Genomic DNA, 27,976 nt, shown 5'->3' with positions numbered 1-27,976 from the left:
CATAAGCAAAGATGATAATTGGCTAGTAGTGAACTCTATGAACATGTTTCGTCCCATTTTGGGACTCGTCAGATTCAACAAGTCTAAGGTGAAACGTTCAAACTCAGTATGCCGTTAACCATCACAAATATTATAATGTTTATTTTTGAAAAAAATATACCTAACTATGTATTACTGTGAGTAATAACCACAGCTCATAACCATACCCTAATGGCTAAGCTAATGAAATTTGATTACTCACTTGCTTACACCTGTTACCCCTCGTCAAGGAGAATAGGCCGCTCACCAGTATTCTCCATCCAACTCTGTCCAGGGCAACCATTTCCAGTTCGTTCCAGTTAACATTCGTCCTTTTCATATTTGCTTCTATTTCCCGGCGTAATGTGTTTTTTGGCCTTCCTCTTTTCCGCTTCCCTTCTGGATTCCAAGTTAGGGATTGCCTTGTGATACACATTAGTGATTTCCTTAATGTATATCCGGTCCACTTTCAACGTCTTTTCCTAATTTTCTCTTCAGCTGGAAGTTGGTTTGTCCTCTCCCATGAAACGGTGTTGCTGGTAGTACCCGGTCAGTGAATTTTGAGTATTTTGCGTAGACAAAGCAAAGGCAGCAAAGCCGAAATTTGATTAGATTGTGCATATTCCAACTGATTTTAGAGTTTCATTCCTGAACTTCACCCCATCGCACAAGCAAGTGGCTATCAGGACTCAGTGGCCGAGTGGATAACGCGATGGCGTTTGAAGCGAAAGGTACTGGGTTCGAGTCCCAGAGTGAACATCAACTCTGAGATACAGGTACATCCGGCTGACGAGTCCCAAATAGGACGAAACGCGCGTCCTGGATTCCACTGCTAGCCACTATTCATCTTTGCCTACCAAAGAATGAAACTGTTTTGACAAACATTTTTTGATGAAATTAAGCCAAAAAGGAGGGAAGAAAACATTTTTACGACAGAAGTGTTATTTCACTTTCATTCTTTGTGACAAGGAGAAATACACATATGATTCACAGTAATTAACTACTTACAAGCAATTAATATAACACTTGATCAATAACATGGACACAATACATAACAAACACTTGGAGAATAAAAACGATACGGAATACATTGATACGAAAAAACAGATGACAACATAGATTAATTAAAGTTAGATATCAAATAAGAATTTTGTTTGAAAGTAATTATTGAATAATAGATGATACATTAACAGCCTTGGAATATCCGACTCCAATTGGATCGCATAATTATCTTTATTGACTTATAAATGTCGCAAGTCCTCGTATAAAATTATCGACCTAAACCACGTTAGTGAATAACGGGATTAAATAAGTCAGATACCAGAATGGATTTTGAATACGTATATTTCCTACAATCGTTGATCCAAACGGACGATTAGAGGGTTGAAGCGAAACGGATCAGGACATATGACCCAACTCACTTTAACCAAGCTTTACTTAATATTTATAGTCAGTCAAAAATAAGTTACAGACATGTGATGAGTAGGATAAGAAATGCACACACATACGCTTACATAAAAATGGTCGAGGTTGATAAGGGAATAATTAACAATCTCAAAATGTGACTGAAGAAGCATTAATAAATTGGCCTATCTAGAGGCTAGAATAACCTATGTGGGCTTGACATAGTACCAGCCTCTACAATACAAAGCAGTACAAACGAAAGGATTCTTTTAAAATAAAAATACCTCAGCAGAAAATAGTTTTGAATAACTGGTCGAGAGGTTTATCAGATAAGACAAGAATTACAGTAAAATGGCTAAGTGAACATGATCGAGTTATATATCTATTGAACTATAGAATACGTATAGATTACTCAAAAATCTTCAGTTAGTATTCTATTCTGATTTCTTTGAATTCAGACAATAATCCCTGATTAAATAAGAAGTCAAGATAATTCAGTGAAGAAAACTTTCCCCTAATTAGATATATAATGTAATATAAAATACAAACAAATGCTTGTCTCACTATTTAGACTAGGAATAAATGGATTATAACTTTAAAAGCGGAATAACAATAAACTCAAATTTCTGTAAAAATGAATTGAACTGAAATAAAATCTCAGCGTTTCTTCAAGTGATAAGAAATAATTGATACATGAATAACTGTTATATACAACAATAAAGAGAGACGAATACATGAGAGAAAGTATGAATTATACACTTTTCTAACCCTTTCCCCCCCCCATCATTCTGTTTAAGAAGTTAAACATTTTGCCGAAATATTCAATACATAACAAGATTCAACGGAAACAAACATCAAATGACATAATTTCCTACAAACAAGATTATTTTACATTGACAAGGAAAAAAAAGGTTAATATGAGACAAGCGTGAGAGCGAATACATAAAGGTTTGTGTCAAATATTTTGAACAAATTACAATTACAACAATGATAAAAATAGACTTTATTCGACTCATTAATATTTATGGTATAATAATAATAGATCATTTGAGAAAACGAAATAAAAGATTAAATACAAATTAACATTGAGAGGGGAACAATAACCACAAGACAGTATGATTGATGTCAACTATGTAAACTATAAACCTACCTCAAGATACTTGCAATTCTACATGAAAAATAATATAATTTCATGTCAAAGAAAAAGAAGACAAGTTTCATTAAAATGATTAAGTATCCCTTAACAAATCAAAGATCAATTAATCACAATAATAAAGGCAGTAGTAGAAGTTGAACCAAAATGAAAAAGAAATCTTCTGAACTCATGTGGACTTAATAATAGAAGAAACAATAATGGTAGCACAGAGTAGTATTTAAAATTACATTTAGAATATGTAGAACTGCTGCTGATGAAATATTAACATGTATTTTAAGAATAACTATGCCTAATATGTATAATGATGTTAAATGCTTGAATAATAGATTATTCTTGATATTCAAATAAAAACACGTATATGTGAACAATACTGTTTTTTTTTAATTAGATCTTTATTAAGCTTTATACTCTAATTTATTAATATATAATGTGATTTTCAATTGATTAGACAGATTATTTGTATAATTCTTGTTGGATAACTTTTATATACTACTGATTTTCATAAACATATATGCTCAAATTTTGACGTAGACATGACAACCTAATATCGAGTATGTAGTTCATAGCTATTAGAATTAATCATGTACTCTTTTTTCATGATTACTATCATTGACTCATAGATTGTCTTAATTGTCTGAATACATATTATACATATACATATTACCAACTGATACTAGAGTAAAACTTGATGAAAGACTATTTCAGAAAATGGTATCATTCGCTTATATGTAATGTTGACATATAACTTATAATTAAGCATTAGGCAAAGGGATCTCTTTTCAACGAACTCATTATCAAGCTGTATAGTCGTATACATATATATGTATATATGAAAATGTTTTGTTATCCCATTACTTTATTCCACAAAAGAGTTATTAGTGTGGTGACAGTATTATTATCATTCATATTACGTAATCTAGTGTAATAATAATAGTAATCTTCCGATTGCATCATCATGTTTATTCATTGTTCATGTATCCTTATGAAACCAGTACTTAAACATAAAACTTTATTTTAATATAGATATATACGATTGTACAAGCTTGAAAATAATTTTGTTGAAAAAAGATCCCTTTGCTGAACTTCGTTTACATGGGATGTGTTGTTCTCATGATTATAATGAAAATTTTTATTACTTTAAAATCCTTATCATTACAAGCACGAATTATTATCTATTGGTTGAATATACATAATTTTATTGAAGTGTATTTCTGCACAGAAGTATTAAAATTATTGACTAAGTCATTTAAAAGAGAATGCAATGGATGAAGATATATATATCACAGAACAATACATCATCCAATATTAAAAACAATCTGAATTTGAAATAAGAACTGAAGCCTAGAGTAAATAAGATTCTTCTTTATTGTTATTAATGTTTGAAACATAAGAAAAAAGAAACAATACATTAAAAACTTAATGGATATCAAAATTAAATATATATTTATCAGCAAAACTTACTTCATTATCTAATGGTGGAGGAAGTGAGCCTTGACCACCGGCAATACTAAATCCTAGACCATTTAAATCTCGCTGTAATGTACAGTGAATAAACTGTACAAAAAAAGAATTAAAACACGAAATAAATCGATGCGGGGTAGCATATTCTCTGTAGATTTTTATGATTGAATTATTCACAAATATGTAATATACAAGTAGCAGGTTATGTAATTGATGAAGGTTAAATTTTCAATCTAAGACGTAGATTCTGTAACATGAGACTGATAACAGTTATTAAATAAGCTAATAACTCCGCCTGTAGCTCTTCTAGAATTACTGCCCGTCCCGAGCCCGGGTAAAGAAAGAAGGTTGGGCATGAGGGTTGGTAACCATATCCCGTGGAAAAAAATCTTGCTAAAACAACGCCAACTAGATTTAATAAATTAAACTATTTAAACTCTGTCTTGGGAGTTGAAGGAAGAATTATGACGCCTCACGATGAAAGCGAAGATTTTTCGGAAGTCACGAGGCCGACGCCCCTCCTAACAACCAGAGCAACACACTTTATAGGTACATGGAACGTCCAGAAATGTGGGAGACTGGGAGCACCAGATAAATAGCAATGGAAATGGGGAGATACAAATTGGCAGTACTTGGAATCAGTGAAACTCACTGGACAGAGGCTGGACAGCTAAGGCTAGATACAGGAGAGGTGCCGCTGTACTAAGGTTACAAAGAGGAAAATGCTCCACACACTCAGGGAGTTACTCTGATGTTGTCCAGAGAAGCACAAAATGCACTTGTAAGATGGGAATCTCATGGATCCAGAATTATCAAAGCATCATTCAAAACAAAGAAGGAGGGGATTACAATGAATTTTATCAAATGTTATGCACCCACCAATGATAGCGAAGACAACGATAAAGATCAGTTCTACTTGAGGCTGCAATCAATCATAGCTAAGTGCTCAAGAAAGGACCTCATCATCCTTGTGGAAGACCTAAATGTTAAAGTCGGAGTGGACAACACAGGATATGAAGATACAATAGGATGACATGGACTGGGAGAGAGAAATGAAAATGGGGAGAGATTTGCAAATCTATGTGCATTCAACAAATTCGTTATAGGTGGCACAATGTTCCCCCACAAACACATACACAAAGCTACATGGGTCTATCTCACTGGATCACACAACAGAGAACCAGATAGATCATATTTGTATCAATAAAAAATTCAGATGGATAATGGAAGATGTGAGAACCCGGAGAGGAGCTGACATAGCTTCAGATCATCACTTGGTTGTGGCTAAGATGAAACTAAAGCTAAAGAAACACTGGACGACTGGATAAAACAGCATTACAAAGGTTCAATACAGCCTTCCTTCGAGATACTAACAAACTCAACCAATTCAAGATAACTCTCAACAACAGGTTCCAAGCTTTACAGGATCTACTGAAAGAACAAGAAACTACTATGGAGGACAACTGGGAAGGTATCAAAGAAGCAGAAACTTCAACGTGCCAGGAGCTTGTGGGCTGCAACAAGCATCATCATAAGGAATGGATCTCTATGGGAATCCTGGTTAAGATTCAAGAAAGGAAGAACAAGAAAATGGCAATTAACAAAAGTCGAACACGAGCAGAGTAATTCAAGGAGCAACCAGAGTACTCAGAAGCAAACAAGGAAGTGAAGAAGAGTATTAAAGCCGACAAGCAGAAATACATGGGAGAACTAGCAACGACGGCGGAAAAAGCTGCAAGAAAAGGGAATATGAAACAATGAAGATATGATACAACGAAGAAACTAGCAGGAAGATATGGTAAAGCAAAGAGACCCGTCAAGGACAAAGACGGAAAGACAATAACGGAGATTTAATAACAGAGGAAAAGATAGACAGAATACTTCGAGGAACTGCTGAATAGACCAGCTTCATTGAATCCAATGGGCATCGGAGCAGCACATACAGACATTCCTATAGATATCAATCCAACGATTGAAGAAACCAATTGTGACCATCAGACAAATCAAGAGCGGGAAAGCGGCAAGACCTGACAATATACCAACTGATGCACTGAAGTCAGACGTTGAAGTAACAGCAAACATGCTTCACCTTCTATTCAAGAAGATTTGGGGAGAGGAACAAGTGCCAACGGACTGGAAAGAAGGGTACCTCATAAAGATACCGATGAAAGGAGATCTGAGCAAATGTGAGAACTACAGAGGCATCAGTTTGTTGTCAGTACTAGGAAAACTTTTCAACAGAGTGTTGCTGAAACGGATGAAAGACGCAGTAGACGCCCGACTTCGAGATCAACATGCTAGATTCCGCAAGGATCGGTCGTGCACAGACCAGATTGCGACACTACGGATCATCGTTGAACAATCAGTTGAGTGGAACTCATCATTATACATCAACTTCATTGACTATCAGAAGGCGTTTGACAGTGTGGACAGGAGAACATTATGGAAACTTCTTCGACACCATGGAGTTCCTGAGAAGATCGTCAAAATCATCCGGAACTCATACGATGGACTACAGTGCAGAGTCGTGCATGGAGGACAGCTGACAGATGCATTCCCAGTAAGGACCGGAGTCAGACAAAGCTGTCTACTCTCCCCCTTCCTCTTTCTTCTGGTGATTGACTGGATTATGAAAACCTCGACATCTGAAGGGATGCACGGAATACAATGGATATCTCAGAATCAATTAAACGATTTGGACTTCGCAGATGACCTAGCCCTCCTCTCTCATACACACGAACAAATACGAATAAAAAAGACTAGTGTAGCAGCAGCCACCGCATCAACAGGCCTCCACATTCACAAAGGAAAAAGCAAGATCCTCAAATACAACACGGAGAACGCCAAGCTAATCACACTTGATGGCGAAGCTCTGGAAGATGTAGAAACATTCACGTACTTGGGAAGCATCATTGATAAACAAGGAGGATCTGATGCAGGTGTAAAGGCGAGGATTGACAAAGCAAGAGCCACATTCCTACAATCAAAGAACATATGGAACTCAAAACAACTCTCAACCAATATCAAAGCGAGAATCTTCAATACGAACGTCAAGACAATCTCACTGTACGGAGCTGAAACGTAGAGAACTACTAGGTAGGACATTACATTGAGGAAAACACCAAATTGCATCACGAGGCAATCCCTAACTTGGAATCCGGAAAGGAAGCGGAAAAGAGGAAGGCCAAAGAACACATTACGTCGGGAAATAGAAGCAGATATGAAAAGGATGAATGTTAACTGGAAAGAATTGCCCAGGTTAGGGTTGGATGGATAGTGTTGGTGAGCGGCCTATGCTCCTCCACGACGGGTAACAAGCGTAAGCAAGTTAGTAAAATAAGCCAATATTTGTTACTGTACTTTGCTAAAAAAAAGTTAACAGTTAAAAAATTGTTACATGTAACAGTTTTCCCAGATTTATATGTTTGAAAGGAAACTTTGAAAATATAATTTTACAGTACAACAATCCACTTCATAGTTGTGTATTAAAAATTGGTCAAACTATCTATCTATCCATTTGTTGTGTGAACGTTAACTCAAAATTATGTTTGGTTTTGGATTTAAAGTTATACCATTCTTTTATTCCATAAAAAGGTTATTAATGTGTGGTGACAGTATGATAATTAAAACTATAATAAGAAAGAGAAAAACCACTTACTTCTGGTATTTCTTTGGTGTTAATACTTCCCGTAACCTATTTAAATCAATGAAAGAAATGGTATAAATAAATATACATCTAGATCAATAAGTATTTATTAGGAGATTTATAACTGTAAAGAAGACGGAAATTTTATACAGAAAACCATATTAAGATAGTCGAATAATATATTCTCTTAAATGTGATAAAGGGTATGGATCTAGTCGATATACAAAGCCTTAAATTCGAGGAATATTTAATAATGCTAATCGGACATAAGATATGTAAACATATCTACCTTGTTTCACACTGATCAGTATGATATTTTGTTTAATTTGCAAACAAGAATGTTAAGATTGTGGTTGGATGAATATTTGCTCAGTCGTGTTGTAATTCAGTTCAGAGGTATAAGGAGCTGAATTTGAAACCGAATATTTAGACCGTTAGTTGAATAAATGTAGGTATTTTTACTCCAGATTTCGACTTATGTTAAAAAGTGATAAGAATAATCTTAGCGTACAGTTTATTCTGCCGTTGAACTAATCAGTATAAAACCTTTAATCACTTTCCACTACAATTTACTGTTACATGGAAATGGACATCGACTTATATTTTTGTTAGATAACACTCTATCCCAGTAACAAAACAAATGTATTTTTGATATTTTCATGTTTTGAGAAGTAAAGAATTGAGGAAAGTGACCAAGTTTGTTGTTGATTTGTGTGTTATTAATGAATGAAAGAAGTCAGTAGATTCAGAGGGCGTGAGTAGTTAGCATCAGGATACATTGTATGACATTGGATAATCAGTCAATTACCGCTCTATACGTTATTTTAACAATCAAAATACACTTATAGAAAATCTAAAATGTGATTACCAACTGCATATATTATCAGAACATGATGTATTGTAAGCTAATAGGTAAAATAAACAGTGAAATTGCCTTGTTACGTATAAAGAAAAAAAAGATATGAAATGATAGATAAGGGCGATATATAACAAAGAAGCCCGCTTTTTTTAAATAATCGAATACTGTACAAACTGAAAAACTTAACGATTAAGGATGGCAATTTCAGTGTTTTACGTAAGTTTAGGCAGTTTTATTGACCGTAATGTTTATATAAATCACCAACTGCTTTATAACAGAATAAAATTTCGTTCAGATGAATATAAACATAAAGTAAGCCAATACGACAAAAGGGTGAGGAAAGTTCGAAGCGTCCAGGAGATATCTAGAACCTTGCAATACAAAATTCACGTCAAAATATATGAGTCAGTCCAACACAAAATAGGAGAGATACACGCAAAACAGTAGAAGTGTTTAACAAAAATAATTTGTCGTAAACAATCACGACATATTCAGTACAATAAATAATCAGTCCAATAAAGCGACTTGCAATACACGCATTGATTGTGATTTTAGTTTTTATCAACGAATTAGTTGAATCAATTGAGTTCTGAATTGTAACTCTAGCCACATCAACAGTATAAAATGATCTTTAAAGTATAAATCAGTCTACATTAATATTGTATACAATTAAATCTCATATAACAACAGAGTAAATAAAAACTGACAACACATAGGATGTTTAATGTAATTCAACTAAGATTTGTTCGTTATTACAAATAACGAAACTTTCAAGAAAAATGTATCAACAATTATTTCTTGATCACCGAAAGAAAACGACGTGTTAACCAATGTGCAATTGGTTAAGAAATAGGAAAGTGATCAACGAAGCTAGTTATTAGATGAGAAAATTATTAATGAGTTGTATCTTAATTCCGTAATATGATGGAAGTATACGGTTGTCTCAACAAAAGAATCGAAGAATACTAATTAACAACCACTTGGAAAACGTATATTTATTATTTATTTATTTCAACACATAAATATTGGTACAAGGAAGCACCAGATACATATGCGCCAGACAAATCTCATTCGACTTGTGTGAGGGCTGTGATACTGACCTGGTGCCAAAACAGAAGCCGGTGATTTACTTAGAGCACCACACCCAGAGCCTTCGACCTAAAGATCTGATCCACAAGACAGTGGAGTATCGACAGGAGATGCAGTCCCATAGTAGTCGGTGACAAAAAATTGGTTCATACGCCATTTGTTCCTTCAGGATACTGGAGCCAATGTGCACCATTGGTTTGGAATCAGGGTTTTCCAACTCCCCTAGGTGGACTCGCCTTGTCCACCAACACGGTTAAAGCGCCGGACATTCGCTTTTCGTCCTCTCAATTTCGTAAACAACACCCCCGCCATGAGAAGGCAGTGAGTAGGACATCCCAGGCAGAGGCTATATACGCGTGGCCATGTGAGAGCATTTTGAGAGGGAAAGCGGACGTATACATGGAAATGTATATATTATATGAAATAAATGAAAACATGTACATTATTAATGATCATTTTCCTGAACTAACTTACTCTCAAAAATGTATGGAAGTAAATCAGATAGCAAATGATTAATTTTGATTATACAGTTAATTGGTATTTTATACAAGTATTGTCTCGCTATTTTATTTGTCAAATTTACAAGTACCTAGGAAATGAATGATTGATGATTTTCCTGTCATCATACATTATCTATTCAACTTAGTAATTATGCTTAGATTTATGTTTTAAACAGTTCCCTACACCAGAGAAAAATATTACAAGGTTAAACAAACTATAACAGATGAACAGAACATCTAATTATTATTACTACTTAGTTATCATGATCCTAGTGTGCAAATAACTAAAATATCGTTTAAAAGATTGGAATATAGAATAAGATTATTAAAGTTAAACAAATAACAAAATTCGAATACCAATTCACCATTCCTTTTATATAATAACACATTATTGTATTGATTCTTGCATGCTATCAGTCAGTCATAATCAATGTAGAGCCTGGTACAAATGTGCGCTGGCTCAAGTTATCATATCATATTAACACAATAGGATTAAACTAACAAGATGAGCAGCCAAAGAAATATAACAGATGTCGTAACAATAGCAATGACGAGGTGACATTGAGAATATGGTAGGGTATGAAGAAACACTGGAGATCAAGATTTACAGTAAGATAAGATGTGAATGTATCTGGGTTATGTCACTAAAAGTTTTCAACCCTTGATCATGTATATGCTGATCTATCATTGTGAATCAACTAACATGGTACAAATCAACAGTTTGAATTCCATACCAGAATTCTATTTGGTTCAAAGATTTACTAAAACAACACATATTGATAGATTCTTTAACTTTAATTATTGTATTTTATAAGTATAAAATATGCTCCAAATAATATTTTCAGATAGAAACAAACATATTATCAAATAGTTTTATCTGTAATTTCTATAAATAACATTACTTAGACAAACAACAGATAATAGATTTTCACACCGAATATCTGATTCATTAGAAAAAACACTATAATTTCAAACACTTAGTTACAGGTTAAAACAATATCTTATCTATTTATTTATTTAAACACATATATATTGGTACAAGGAAGCACCAGATACATATGCGCCATACAAATCTCATTCGATTTGCTTGAGGGCTGTGATACTGCTCAGGTGCCCAAACTGAAGCAGGATATCTTATCTAACGAACATTGATTAGTAAATTAATAAATACCTGTAGCCCTAACCCTAGACGATAAAATTTAGAACATGTTAAATCATTAGAATAAGATATTTTAGTTATGCTGTATAGTAAAATATTAGTATTACTCAGTGATACAAAAATATCTGAAGAAAGTTAATGCAAAGAAATAATGTTGTGATCTAGTTATCAGTTAGATCATATCCAGTTAAGTTAACACAACATCAACTTACTAAACTGGGTAAAATCGTTTCCAAATTTATGTCCAATAATTTTTTGTGTACAATGCATTCATGATCAGGAACTGGTAACCTATACATATCTCTTACATCCAAAGGTTATGTCATATAAAAAAATTAATACAAAATATACTACGGCACATCGTTTAGTTGACAGATGGACACAATAACTGAGCCACAAGTTAACAAAAACCAAACAGGAATTTTTTTTCAAATGTGCCGGAATTTCGCCAATCATCCATCTTCTAGTATTGGTAGCAGTTATAAGTTAATATGCTAGCCAGCTCGACTAGTTCGCTTTCTATGATCAAACCAGACATTGACGTTACCCTAAAGCAATATTTTATATTTAGATAAAAAGAAATCGATTCCACAGTGTTATAACCTAGCGAAGACATAAGTACGGGTAACTCCTAGGACCTATTATTGGATTATTATTCTATATATATTCCCATTGTATAACTATTCAGTAACTGGATTATATATATCTATATTTATCTTATTATAAGCTTCATTTTGACCCATTGATTATTATGTGATTTACTGTTCCTGAATTATACTCAGTTTATTGATTGCTGTCTCCCACGCTCACAGCCACATTTGGCTTGATTTTGTACAAATATTATTTTCTATTTAATGGTGTGATGTGGTCTGTCTGTCTGGTATATAAACCGAGTGTGCTTGAAATAAACGATTCGCATAACAGAAGCTGTCATTGGTGTTCTGGACTCAAGTGGAAGGGCTAGGCGGATAAAGGACCAATAAGGACGCTAGATTACTCATACTGACCGAACGTCATTGATTGTCACAGTGTTAAGGTTGGAAAAGTCGTATTTCCACCAGTGGATAATTCACGTGAGTGAAAGCCGGACATAAAAACCAATAACGAATTAGGATACGTCCTCTGTTTATTTTGTATAGCCATAGAAAATTGGCGACGACCTTGATCAAGTCATAACAATTGGCAACGGCTTTGACCAAGTCATAACACAAAGATCCTAGCATTGTTATTTAAGGCATTTAGAGGAAACTGGATTTTATCAGACTATTCAACAATAAAAAATAATATCATTCATGTAGTGTTTACCAACAAGTAAATCTACAGGTGCAAGATGCATTCATGAAAATCACATGAACAAAGTCCTACTACAAGGAACATATCTGATTAAAATGAAACATAAAAGATATACTTTGTTTCATAATGAAAAATTATGCTCTAATAAAATAAATTTACAGTAAATACCAAAAGGGATAAAACATTATTAATGATTAGATTGAAAAAAGTAGAAAACAAAATAAAGAAACATGTAAGACGAAATCCGTAAGACGTCTAATCAAAAAAATTTGTATTACTGATAATAGTCAGTTTATTAATCACCATTATTTAAATGAGAAAAGGCTACACTTAATTGATATGTTTTACTGATGTCATAATTTATCTTTTTCCCAACTATCTTTTCTAATTGATTGAAACAAGTTTATCTAGTATTTGTTTTGCCAAAATCTATGTTAAAATCATTCAGTGGTATTAGTAGAAAAATTAATTCTATTTAAACCTAATAATGTCCGTTAAAAAAATGCAGAAGTTGCTAAATTCTGAGATCTACATTATTGTTAAACGGACTAGATAATATAGAACTATGGATTACTATTGAAAATACTTCTGATTGCTATTTGCTAGCTGAAATAAAACAGTTATTACACTACTTACATTCACATTCGTTATTTCTAAACAACACACATATATGGATTAAACTATGAAATCTTGAATGGTTGACTGTATATTCTCATGTTGCAGTAAATAGTACCAAGAACTTGAATACTAACTTATAAAGTAAGAGATATTTACAGTTAATACAGAATAAATGTTTTATGATATAATCTATAAATTTTCTGTACACTCAATCTAATGACTGAGTTAGTGTTTTATAGACTTAGCAACCACTGCAAGACAGAAAAGTATATAATGTTTGTAATATTGATTAGGTAGTATAATACATGTAGAAGCTGGTACAAATATGCATTAGGTCACACTATTTCAGCCCAGAGAGAAGATAATAAGATGAATAGCTACTTAGAAGTTGGACTAATGACGATAACTATAATAGTATACCTATCTATAAAGAATGTTTCAAACACAAGAAATGATCCTTAATCATTGATGACAATTATCGCACAGACACTATATAAATATATTTTGGATGAGTAATTATTTAATGTTTACCAAGAATCAACATGTATTTTTTTTATTTCAGCTGAAACTTATTTGTTTATAGTTGTGTTTTATTTTCACTTATCAAACAAATAACATTTCCGTGTGACCAATGGATTGAAAAAAACAACATATTCTGGTATAATAGATTAAATCAAAGAAAAAGAAAGTAAGGATTAAGTAGAAGGTTTTTCATGGTTAGTCAATAAACAATAACAACGAACAAAATTCTGTTTAAGAGAAAGAAAACCCAACCTACTCGTGATGATTGAGTCGACATGTTTAGATTTGTTCCTGATAACATAGACGGGATAATCTTATAATTATCTGCTTTCGTAGACATTTGAATATCACGACCGACCAGAATACGGAAGTCATTTGTATTGGCACGTAAAGTAGCCACAGCGACATGATGTTCTACATTGATAAGACTAACACCATTAACCTGAAAAAAGTAAGGAAATTACCTCAAGAGAAGAGAAATAACCGAGATTGCTGTATCTACGTAGAAAGTTTTACGGATTAGAAATAAAAACAAAGAAAAACAGGATAGTACACTGACCTCTAATAGTTTATCGCCAAGTTTAAGTCCTGAAGTGGCAGCTAATCCAGTAGGATTTAATCGACTAACAAATATACCATGATCTAAACCACGAAATGGTATTGAACCAACTCCACCAGCTACGCTAAGACCTAAGCCAGCATTAGGTTGTCGATGGATGTGTACTACAACTTGTTCTTGTTGACAACTGGCAACAGGTTGTTTATGTAAGGATGATGGAGAATGCAAGTCACGACTTTGTAATGGGATATCAGGAGGACTTAATCCACCAAATGGGGAGGCAAATCGTTTTACAGCTCCGTCAAACTAAATAGAAAAATCAGGAAAGATAAATTCCAAATATTATGTGAAACTATGAGAATAAATCCTAAGAAGACCCTCAAGTGATCTAGTTTTGTCATTAATTGTTAGTTCCTTCTTGCAACGATAACCACGAGTTTAATTCTGTTAATTGTTATTTCCGCATGACCACTATCTTCTGATTGGATGTTACAACTTTAAGTTAGCTAGATTTTGTGTCTAAAAGTCGTTTTAGAATCTATAGGCATTTATTTCACTTTAATTCGTCAGGGAAAATATTAAATCTTTCTATACACTTCTACTTACCTTTAGGGTTCATATCGTTGAAGAGCTGTGTGTGTATCAGTTGCCACTTTTTCAACTTTACAATAGATTCCGTTAGTGCTAGAATTATCCCAATCACTTATAATAACAATCACATTGGGATCGGTTGAACCAAATCGCATGATACAGCAATAATACTACTGATGTAAATAAAATACATGGAATGGCCGACAAATGCTTTGGTAGGGCCGAGGGTGGTTGAAGCCTACTCTCTCTCTCAAAATGCTTTTATCTGACCACGCGTATATAGCCTTTGCCAGGTCAGTCGTACTCACAGTCTTCTTGTGACGGAGTTGTTTCTTATGACATTGGGAATGGAAAGCAAATGTCGGACACTTAAACCGGATCAGTCAATAGGGAGAATCTACCAAGAGGAGTTGGAAGTCCCTGACTGCAAACCAGTGGGTTCGCGACGGGGGCAGGGTTCTGATGAAGAAAGCAGCGTATGAGCCTATTGTTGGTTACCAACCACCATAGGATTGTACCCCCCGACGTTTCGCTGCCCTATGGATTAGATCTCTATATCAAAGGCTCCAGGAGTGTTCCCCCGAAGAAAACCGCCTGCTTCGGTTTCAACAACCGGACAGTATCCCAGCTCACATAAATTGAATGATAACTACTTCATGAGGTGCATATGGATTTTGATGCCCCTTTGTACCAATTTTATGTGGTTGAAAAAAACAAATAACAAGAGAAACATGAAAATCAATTATTTCTATTCATCAACTGATAACTTAATCGTCAGCTATAAATATCTTTGAATATTTATGTTGAATATATATGTACAGTAAGTTAAAAACGAAATCAGTTAAAATCAGTTCTTAAACAATGTAATGAATAATTATCGATTAAACATATTTAGTTTCATAAGAATTGAATGACATTCGCTTTTAACTTTAATGTTATTTTTATTATGCGTTGTCACTGTTGAACAAATAGCTAACAATTTCTTGTAGTACAATAGTTAGTGACTGACTATTTAGTTGTTTCCTGATCATTACTTTTCTACATCTAATTACTATTGTTGTTCGATATAAATCCACAGGTTCATAGATCTGGCCGAAAATTTAACATTTACAGTTACACAATAATAACCTACAGGCAGTTGATTAGCTGTTAGGCATGAATTTTTATTCAACTAAAAAGAACAATTACTATATTTTGGCTATAAACCTTACAGTTGTTAACCAATTCTCGCTATGTACATATATAAAGTAATATATTAGACGATAATTTATGAAAAACATTTGAGCGATGCTAACGTGACCTTGAGACAACTCGCCTACTTACTAGGGCCAAAAGAGGGTTATAAATTGGGATTAGGATCTAAGGTTAGAATTCAATGATAGGAATTAAATTAATAGCTTTCATCACGAACCGACATAAGCTATAATCCCGAAATGATATTTAACTAAATAGATAAACAAATTTAGCGTCAAAATCCAAGACTTACCATCTTGAATTTCATTGGTTCACCTATAAATTATAGTCTCGCCAAGTAATCGAAACTCAACTACTACTTACTTTGTAACACACAAAATCAAAATGAATGTCCTAGTAAAACAACTATGTGAGAAGTTCAATTAGTTCACGAAAACAACAAAATTCAAAACATATTGAATATATATTCACTTTAAAGGCTACTAAAAGTAGTATATACATGTGACTTATTGGGATTTCAGTTGAAAAACAACAAACAACATTTTTGTGACGCATTATTATGCATAAATTTGTAAGAAAAACAAAACCATGAAATCCATATTCAGAATATATTTGAAATAATCAATGTGGAATTAGTATCAAACTTTTTTACATTAGCCAAGATAACAAAAAGCAAACAAATGTAATAATGACAATGACTTACATCAATTGAATTTGAATCAGGATTCGGTGAAACGGATGCTCGATACTTTTCTAATATTTTTAATACTGCTTCTTCACTATCCACTACACGATTAAAAAAACGAACGGAAACAAATATAATAGTATGAAGATGAGGGTCGTAGGAGAGAGAGAGAGAGAGAAGTAGATGAACACAAAAACGGATTAAACATTCATGTAGTGCTTAATTTGAATTGCGTTATGAAGTAGAATCACTAATTATAATATTCACTGTCACATATTTATTCAACTACATCCTCTTTCTCTACGTTCAAATATCAATATACGTATAAAGGTAAATAAATATGGGGGTATAAACAATATTTCTCGCATTGTATTTTTCAAGGAATAAATAAATAAAACTAATAATTAAAGAAATAGATGTGTTTTTACAATGATTCATTTATGAGTGAACTCTAGCGAATAAAAAAAATTCCAATTAAAAACCAGTTTCAGTCGAAGTATACTTCAACCACTTCAATTCAGTCAGTCACATACTGTTGAATGTTTTCGCGTATATGTATAGAGCGATAGCATACTAAGTCTTAAAACTTTACTTTCTTAGTTGTTTGCAAAAAATCACTAAAATCAGTTAAAAAACTGATCACTTTCTTGTAAACTAATATTTTGATCCAACAACCCAAGAAAATAAAGTGCACACAAAGGTACCTAAAGAACTGCTCATTTCTCGTGGAGTGACTAAAACGGCGATCCTGATGATAAGTGTAAAGTACTGATTAAATATGTGAAAGCATTTGTTGTGGTTGAATACCATTGAGGATAAAGTCAAAGTAACTGCAATTCATCGTTAATCACTGTTTGCTTACTTGTCCAATACTGATAAGTTAGAAAAATTAAAGGTAATCAAACGAAGAAATGAGATCAGTAGATAGGTCTTAATGACTGTGTCTGTGAAATGAAGTTAGATATAAAATTCACAGGACAGTCTCTAATATTTTAATAAACAACACGAGACACGGAAATTATATTTAGCGTTTAGAGTGCATCATCCTTAAACGGGTCCTGAATTAGTATTTATTTATTTTATTTATTTAAACACATAAATATTGGTACAAGGAAGCACCAGATATATATGCGCCTCACGAATCAAATGAGATTTGTGTGAGGGCTGTGATACTGCCCAGGTGCCCAGACTGAAGCAGGTGGTTTTCTTAGGGGGCCACACCCGGAGCCTTTGACCTAAAGGTCTAATCCACAAGACAGTGGAGCATCGTAAGGAGACGCAGTCCCATGGTAGCCAGTGATCAATGATTGATTCACACGCCATTTGTTCCTTCAGGATACTGGAGCCAATGTGCACCATTGGTTTGGAATCAGGGTTTTCCAACTCCCCTAGGTGGACTCGCCTTGTCCGCCAACCCGGTTAGAGCGCCGGACATTCGCCTTTCGTCCTCTCAATTTCGTAAACAACACCCCCGCCACGAGAAGGCAGTGAGTAGGACTTCCCTGGCAGAGGCTATATATTCGCGTGGCCATGTGAGAGCATTCCGAGAGGGAGAGCAGACTCTCCCCACTCTCGGCCGTACCAGGGCATTTGGGGGCCTGAATTAGTATAATTTACTGTAACTTGTTAGGTTTACAAAGCTGTGAGCATAAATATGTTTATATACAGTCAAAAAAAACCTTATACTAAAACATTTGAAACAAAAGAAAATATTATCTCTGCATAATGAGAGTTACATGACCCATTAAAAAAACCTGATGTTTTTCATTACATCATCATCAAGTAATCTCAATTCATTCCCCGTATTTCATTAACTAAATTGAAATTGATATTGGATGGAAAGTAAAATATATAATTACACTTACTTCCATCAGCCGTTTTTGACTGAATTCGAGCGCGTTTTGTATAGTGTGGTGTATCACGTCGAATAAGTTTTTGATTTGATTTCTCTTCATTATCTTCCACATCATCTGTGAACCCAACTCGTCTAGAAATAACATAAATCTCTTCCTACAATATGTAAAATAGTAAATATTAGTAATAGTAAAAAATATCGTCAATTTTTACTACTACTCCATTAAAATAGATGAGTGTAATACAGTTAGAAAATTGACAATTTAATACATAAAAAAATGCTGTTAGATCACCGAGTCAAAAGTGCACTGAATTGTTGAGAACAGTGGACAAATTTCTTTCTACATGAAAGAACCTAAATCTTTGTTTTGATAGTAAAAAGCCTAATTAATATCCAATGAAATGACTGGTTTCGAAAAGACTTGTAAATTAGATTTTAAATAATTAAATAAACAGTTTCAAATCTTAATTTGATATTAGAACTACTAATTAACGAACTAAATGAATAACAATTATGTCAATCATTGTTTTGTTACATCTTTGAATCTGGTGACTGAAAACAAATTACAAACAGGAAAATAATAGAGCACCATTTCAAAAGAAACTTAAACGAAGATTAAAATTTTAGAATGTTGATTGGTTACGGGTATCTGTTTTACTTCATTAGCAAAACTAATGAATACAGATATACCAATATATTAAAATTAAGTTTTATTTTGTGAAAAATAGGACCGAATTTCAAATCATAAGTCAAATGTAATATATTTTTATTCAAGCGGTTAACATGAAGTATTGAAGTAAAACAGCATCCAAACAATCGAAGACAAATGTTATGGCCCGAGAATCGATAATAAGAATACTAGAATGATTGATGTATGTGAAGTGATAATTTCTTTATACAAGCAATTCGTTATTTTTAATTAAATATATATCAGAAGACACAGTTACTCACTAGCCAACTAAATAAATACGTTTTAGAGGATTAAAACTATCACTTATCCACATACAAAATATTCACTCAAAACAGAGTAACTTAGAACAAAGAAATTAATTACCTTATATTAAGTGTGACCCATCATTACAAGCACTTCTTTTTAAACGGATATTAACGGTAATATGATAACCTTGTGTGTTCTGTTATTGCTAGATATTAGTTCACTTTAAATGTGAGTAATGTAGCAACTTGAAGTCAATCAACTTAAAGAAATATCATTATTCATAACTGATGAAAAATTAAATCACATGTACATGTAGAAGCAACAGTGAGTCACGTATGAACTTGAACATTGTGAATACATGTTTTCTTTTTTCTTGAAATAACAACAATAAATTTATAGAACTAATTATAATACAGTGTTGGATATATAATGACTGATGTGGACAAATGTTTATTAATATTAGTAAAATGAGGTCATTTATATAAAATGTTTGTTACTTAGTTGTAGTACATTCATTATTTATACATCGTAACACTGTGTATGACGATATGGTAGCTTAAAAACGATTTCAAGTTAACACAAATCTATAAGTATTCATTTTCATTGAAATTTTGTTTTTCGAGAAAATATGTATAACGTTTTTTTCGTTAGAAAAAAAATTTGAAACTAAATGACTTACTACATGTAGCTACAATTATTTGAAGATGAAGAACGAATGCAACAACATCAAGGAGGTTGATTTTGTATCATATCAACCAACGTACTTATCTACAGATTACAGATATAAAAGACAGGCTTCAATTAAGAAGTCTGAACTTTCTTCATATGGCTCAGATCAAAAGTTCATGAATTGAGGGGGGTTGGTGGAATATCAATTACTCTTACTAAATTTCTTTTCAACCTACTTCTATGACAACAAGGATTACGTTACAAGGTTATTATTGGAGGCAAAGCATGTGTAACGCACCTCTAAACCATCTTGATCAAATATCCACAAACTCATCAATAGATTCACTACGTTTACCACTACGTTCACTACGCTTACAATGTCTGCAATATCGACTTATTGGTCTAATCATACACGAACAAATGAGTAAAGATAGACCATAAGGAATAATAATCTTAATATCAGCTACGATTTAAAAAGTCTGAAAAGATTTATTATTATCTAAAGCTCAACCCATCTGATAAAGAAAGATTGGAATTTCATAAGACCACCCATAGATGCAACTAATGTTAGTTTTCAGCATGAATGTTATGGGGATTATAGAATTTTATTGAGATTACCAACTGATCTAAGTTAGACAACCATTAAAAATTTGGAAGCACTAGAAAGCTTTCTCACCCCAGTATGAAACTCCTTAGAGGTAAAGTGTACACGCGAGAACGAAAAACCCTGGGTTCGTGTCTCGCGTGCACTGATGAGGAGTCACATAGTGAGATGAGAAGGCCGTCAAGTGTTTCCAGGGTTTTCAATGGTGATCTAACAATGATCGGTTCATGATCTCAATTAATATCAAAAGTTTTCATGTGCATAATTTATCCATTCATATACGGACAATATCTAGAATAATTTTGTCCATTCAGTTAGTGTCAAGTAACTACAAAATTGCATTTTCGTTTAGATTTGTTTAATACCAATGGAGGCATCAATGCAAATTTGCATAAATACTATGTTATCTATGTCAGTCTTCGTTTTTCTAAAAAAAAAACAGACTATAATTATATTGGAAATTCTATCTCGTATCATGCTACTCAGCTGATGATCAGTGAAACTGATCAAATTATCTCTGATAATAAGCTTTTTTTTAATCCATATATTCAACTGAAAGTTATTATTATTATTACTAATGGTGGTAGTAGTATTAGTACCACTACTACGACCACTATGAGCATCGGTTATACTTATTTCAGTTACTTTTTACTGAATACATTATTTCAATCCACTGGTCGGCCAAACCAATGCAAACTGTTTAAAGAGAGCGATAGAAGGAAAGATAAACATACATTATTCTATTTTAAGTTTAGAACTAGGGTAAATGAAAATGTATATGACGTTACATATCATGCGTACTTTGTGGGAAATAACAATAATGATTTGAAAAGCAATATACAGTGCAATTGTTGTCGTTATGCATACTGACATATTTACTAAGAAAATATTAAAATTAATGTAACACGGGAAAGTGTACATTTTTTGTTAGCACTTGGAATAGCTTTAAATTTTTGAGGAAAAAAGATTTTTCTAATAATATAAAACTGATAATTACTAAAAATAGCAATATGTAATACATGAAGCAAGTAATTAATGGTTGATATATAAGGTGTATTTGTAAACATGAATTCAGTATCAAACTCAGTCGACAACAACAAAAATATTTAGGAGAAGGACAAAAAACTAAATTAACCTGAAAAGGTATTCAAAAGAAAAGGTTGAAAAGAATTCGGAAATATTATACATGAAAAAGAATCAAGGGTTTTGTAGGTTTCACTGAAACACAATCAACACATTTGAATCTACTAGCATTGACAAAATCTCTACCACTACTGTGATTGGTTGTTTAGGAACGACTTTTGCAACCACAGTACCAGCTAGTGAATTCATATGGGTGAAAATAAAAAAGTAATGGGTATCTTGCTTATTGATTTTTCTAGGTAGAAATATAATTTGAAACTTTTCAGAAGTGATTCTATTATAAATGACAAAGTTTAAACAATATGTAAATCTTTCAATCGTAGAAAATATTTTCGAAAAAACTGAACAAATATTTATAATAAATGAACACTTACACCTCCACTGCTATAGGCGTCCTCATCAAGATTCCCTTGTACATCCAAATTATCGGGGAATTTTTTCATCGGAGATTCACGATTGGAATGAGCATTTGAATTATCTTCTACAGAAGCCATCCTAATTGTAGTATCGCCAGGAATTTTAGGTCTACTTATTTCTGTAGAAGATTTTGACGCTGGGTGTTCATTGAGAAAATTAGAAGGTTGAGTAGGTTTATTACCAAATATTTCTGTAACATTTTGAGATTTATTGCGTGGTCTAGATAAAGGAAATATTATCGATGAGCAAAAGAAAGTTATGGAAATAAAAATGAACATAAGCAGGAAGTATGTAGTACGTCGAACAACAAATCGACATTCATACAAGGCTACAGTTAATAATCTGAAGCTATCATTATTTGACTGTCTAAACACTGCTTAAATGAAAAGCTTAGAAAATGGCTTTACTATGTTGAACGATTGATAGGTTTGTTACAGTTTATAGGCTAGAAATTTGGAGAAGTGTGATAAGAGTGTACATTTAAATTGAAAAGATTCGATAACTTCTGATAGTGTAGTTTTTCTTACATACTTTTTAATGTTGATAAGGATTTACTCAAAATAAATACTTTAGTCACAACTTTTCAACTGTGAATTGCTATTTTATTTTTAACAACGGACTGAGCTGAGTACGTAGGTGTAGACAGTCTGGTTGGGGTTTGCACAATTTCCGTAACCAATGGTTGGAAACCTCGGGTGACATGGCTCAAAATCGTTTGGAATTGTGCTCGTGCATTTACCATTGGCTATATCTTAGGTCTTAAGTTTAAAATCATTATACAAAGAGACATGTATGCTTGATCTTTGACAGAAAGACGTAAACATTATATAAGCATAAACTCCTATTTTACTCTCTTCTATACCACACTAATGCCCTAAGAAAAATCCTGGTTTTAAAACTGGCAATTTGAACAATTGCCTTTATGATCAATTGAGTACTTTAACTCCCTCATTCTCAGAGAATCAAAGTTGGTTTAAAGCTAAATTAGTGGACATAGCGCATCAATTTCACTCCTCTGGACCGAAGCAGAGAAGCATACTAACTTCTCAGCATTTCAAATCCTTAAAAGAATTGCGAAACAATGTCGATATTATTATACTTAAACCCGATAAAGGATCTGGTGTTGTAATTATGAATAAGTCCGATTACATAAATAAAATGGAATTGATTCTCAGTGATAAGAGCAAATTCATGGCTGATGTTGACTCTGATGGACTACATAAATTAGAAAAGAAAGTAAACTCCAATCTAACAAAATTGTTAAACATGAACGCTATAAACAAGGATGAGTTTCATTTATTAAAACCTATGGGTTCGGTGTATCCTCATTTATATGGATTGCCAAAAATACATAAGCCTAATATCCCTTTACGTCCAATCCTATCAATGTGTCGGCCACCTACACACAAACTAGCGAAATGGCTTACAAAAGTATTAAATCCTATCCGACATCAATTTTGTAAGTATTCCTTGATTGACTCATTTGATTTAATTAAATACTTAAAGGATGTGAACATAAAAACAAAGACAATGTGTTCTTTTGATGTGAACACTTTATTTACAAATGTACCCCTGAGAAAAACTATTGATATTTTATGTGACTATATTTCACTTAATAATCTTCCATTGCCATTTCCTGTTGAAACTCTTAAAGATCTATTATTATTATGCACTGACAATGTAAAATTCACATTTCAAGGTGAGCACTTTCGACAAATTGATGGCGTAGCTATGGGTAGTCCTTTAGGACCGTTGCTGGCGGATGTGTTCATGGGGTATGTTGAAAATTTAACTGAAAACTCAATCCAAAAGATGTGTCTGTATAGACGATACGTTGATGATATCATAATCATAGGGGATAAATGTGAAGACGTAAACCGCTTGTTAAAAGAACTCAATACAAGTCAGAAGCATATTTCTCTTACGTGCGAAGAAGAGAAGAACAACCAACTTCCTTTTCTAGATATACTGATCAGTAGAAGAGGAGATGGTTCCATCCAACGTTCTATATATAGAAAGCCGACATGGACGGGGCAATACCTTAATTTCCATAGTCACTGCCCAATTCATTACAAACGTGGTTTAATTAAGGGCTTATTCAATAGAATCAATCGTATTTGTACTAGTGATACTATTGAAGTAGAAACGAGGCTTTTGACTAATACGTTAATGAATAATGGTTATTCATTTAAGTTCATAAACCGCTGGAAGGGTTGCAATACGATTAGACCTATGACGCTTCTGGCACCGAAAAAGCGAGTTTATATTACATTACCATTTAGGAGTGACTCTAATAGTCTCATGTTGAGACGGAGACTAAAATTAGCCATAAACAGGACATTCTATGCAGCTCAACTTGTCATCATTGAAAAGACAAGGTCGATGTTTCACCAAAAACCTAGACAGCACATAAGCGATTGTGTCACATCCCATTGTGTATACCAATTTACATGTATGTGCGGAAACACGTACATAGGGAGGAGCAATCGTGATTTGCAAATAAGGGTGGCGGAACACATACCTAAATGGCTACAGAACCAAATGAATTCGAATGGTCAAATAAGATCACAGGATAGACAAACATCTTCCTCTATTGCGAAACATTTAGTTGAAACTGGTCATAAGGTTGACATCAAATCAGCATTTGTAGTGTTGTACAAAAGCCTTCAAGGACGTATACTAAGGTTTATTGAAGCCTTGGCTATACGGAAATTGAAACCGCCTTTATGTGTTCAAAAACAATTTGTTCTTACCCTTAACCTACCCTGGTAATGCTTATTTATTATCCAGAGTAGTCATCACATTGTTTTTGTGTACTTTATTTATTTTCTTACCTTAACCTGTCTAGTTGACCTTTTAATTTTCATATAAAAATGTCTTAACAAGTATATGTGTGATCAGATTGTTCGAAATGTATTGCGCTAATATATCACATAATTCTGATAAACTTCGTCTTCTCATTGCATTATCGAAATTTATCAAAGGGACTAATTGTTTTAAATTGCCATAGATAAGAAATATTTGTGAGGAAAATTGACAACACTGTTGTTGATAGTACATCACTTGGGATGAATAGAAAATAATGGTAACTAACTTGGCAGTCGGTTCGGTCGAGATAAGATTATCGTTAGTCACCAAAGAACTCCCATCATTCGATTTCATTATATGATTTGGATAAACAGAAGAGTTAAAATTAGAATCAATAGGTTTCGGAGAATTCCAATCATGATTTAGTGATTCGGACGGTGAGATTGGAGCACTTCCATCATTTAGAGATTCTGATGAGCTAGCAGAACCGGTGCCATCACGAAATGTATTTGAAGGAAAATTGGCCTTAAACATGAAAATAAAGGGAGAAAATATAGAAAACATTAGATTACGATATGGGACAATAATAAAAGCCCTTCATAAACGTTACTTACTAAGTACGAGTTCCTGTAACACAATTTTATGACAATCAGTGAAAATGCAATTACTAGTTTAATGTTTAAAAGTATGCGGTCGAAGAGGAGCAGCTGGCTATGATTTTTCGATATCAACTAAAAAAATGGTGAAAACTAACTGTTGTTAATGAATTCCTATTTTAGGAATATTACACAATGATAAGAAATGTAAACATGAGTTCTTGTCCGTGATCAACTTATGTATAACCAGATACACAGACACTGATCAATGAACATCAATCAGTATATATATCTGACCAGTTTAACCTATGATCCAAATGATTATTAACTAATTTAGAACAACATATATAAGCGAACAATATTGTTTTCGATTAGATCCTCATCAGGCTTTACTCTAATATACAGTAATATTTATATGCATACACGAAATTATTAAACCAATCAAGGCAGTTTATGAGTCAATGATAACAGTGGAATAGATTACATAACTAATTAATATGGCTGTGAAGTAACAAAAAGTGTAAAAAAAACAACAACCAAATAATCTATCTATGTCTTGAAATCCCGAAAACTGATGCTAATCAGTAGATAAGAGGGACTATAAAGTTTAAAAAAAATCAGATTAGATAGAAGAATAAGATCAGGATGGTAGATAATCATTTTCAAGAATCACATTATCTCTGATATTATCTGTAGTGTGCAATTAGTCAATCAAGTTATTTCAAAAAAAACTTGTAATAAATCAAGATGTGGACATAACTAGCGAAAACATATTTCCTAATTATGCTGTGGGCTTTGATAACACGATTTGCATTCTTTTTTCGTACAAGAAACGATCACATCTTAAAGAATAGAATAGTTTATTTCGCTCACCTGGTACAAGTTTATGTGTTTGGTTTAAAGTCACAATTTACGTATGATGCTTAGTGATACTATCACATTAACCAAACTAAATTAGGTAGAGCAAGATTTTGACCTATGAATTGGTTGTTGAAAGTCGAATACCAAAACTAATAAATCATCGTCCCATAAAGAATACAATGAACACTAATAAGATTAGATTTTTGGATAATTATCGATTTAAGGAATTAAATATCAAGTTAGTCGACTATATTCTCTTATTCCATTGCTAAAACAAATCTCCTGGTTTTAATTATGAACGAAGACAAACAATCAAAACGGGTAAGACTTTCACACTCATACCATTGTATATAATTTAATCTTACAAAATTGCATTATTGTATATGGAGTTAACTGTTACGAGAGGTATTATACTACTGTTTACCATTTAAATATTCAATAAGTGAATTTGTGATTAACTTATTTTTCACCTGTTTTTTGATAATATGCTAACGAATGTAGAGACAGATAGCGAATGGAAAAGTATATATATTGGTGGTAAAAAAATTCTCGTTTTAAAACCGTTTATGCAAATAAATCATTGATTTTAGAATCACGTATAAGTAATTGGTTAGCGCAACATACATATCACATGTTTCAAGTTCAAAATAAAAGAATGAGATGTATTTTATACCTTCAGAGATATTGAAAAGATAGTATAGTAAATGGATACTTGTATAAATTACAAAAAAAAAGAAACAAAGTTAGTTTGATATCATTCACTTGATATCTTAGTTAACTGTACAATCATAGTGAACAGATTCTGTCTATCTGCTACTGAACGAGAAAAATGTTCTGACTGTATTGAAAGTGTTCATTAAGTTCAGTACTGATGATAAAATACTTAAAAAATTTTTAGACTATATTTAGCATTTAATTACGGTCATTGGATAATCATGAGTTAACACTGAGTTCAACTACTCAAGACTAGAATGAAACTTCAAGTCGATAAAGAAATAATGTTTCAATATCAACAACGTTATCCTTTGCAATTATACGATAATAATACTGACCATATTATTAAGTAGTAAACTGGGTAGAAACATATAGACGAACAGTAAAAGAATTGACTAGTTGTCATTATTTATTGTAGTCCAATTTACTTGAAGTTTATGTCAACACTACAGGAACTGTACAAAAATTTAAATAATCAACAAAAAGAACTTACACTTCTGCATTGACTGGAATCATCTTTACCACTAATAAGATGATTATCCGTGGCTTTTTTACAGGAACGAGGATGACGTGTTTTCGGAAATCCTTTGGAACCTGATTTGTCCTGTTGATAATAAT

The 27,976-nt window shown here is 32.9% G+C and overlaps 1 protein-coding gene across 2 annotated transcripts in view; it reads right to left on the bottom strand.

Moving 5' to 3' along the window:
- Positions 1-27,976, bottom strand: part of Smp_104030.2 (cell polarity protein) — a gene marked incomplete at both ends in the record, with an annotated part of 58,926 nt that overhangs the window by 6,965 nt on the left and 23,985 nt on the right. For both annotated transcript variants that reach the window (XM_018795028.1, XM_018795029.1), the window contains 9 exons: positions 4,040-4,132; positions 7,698-7,733; positions 13,982-14,167; positions 14,285-14,590; positions 16,773-16,855; positions 18,620-18,764; positions 22,337-22,598; positions 25,474-25,712; positions 27,852-27,962. In XM_018795028.1, the coding sequence (XP_018649382.1) occupies positions 4,040-4,132; positions 7,698-7,733; positions 13,982-14,167; positions 14,285-14,590; positions 16,773-16,855; positions 18,620-18,764; positions 22,337-22,598; positions 25,474-25,712; positions 27,852-27,962 (1,461 nt within the window). The remainder of the gene's footprint in view (positions 1-4,039; positions 4,133-7,697; positions 7,734-13,981; positions 14,168-14,284; positions 14,591-16,772; positions 16,856-18,619; positions 18,765-22,336; positions 22,599-25,473; positions 25,713-27,851; positions 27,963-27,976) is intronic.

This window comes from Schistosoma mansoni, chromosome 1, assembly GCF_000237925.1.
Source record: "Schistosoma mansoni strain Puerto Rico chromosome 1, complete genome".
Lineage (NCBI taxonomy): Eukaryota > Metazoa > Platyhelminthes > Trematoda > Strigeidida > Schistosomatidae > Schistosoma > Schistosoma mansoni.
The sequence above is the reverse complement of the archived record's forward strand: the minus strand, read 5'-3'. Positions and strand labels throughout refer to the sequence as shown.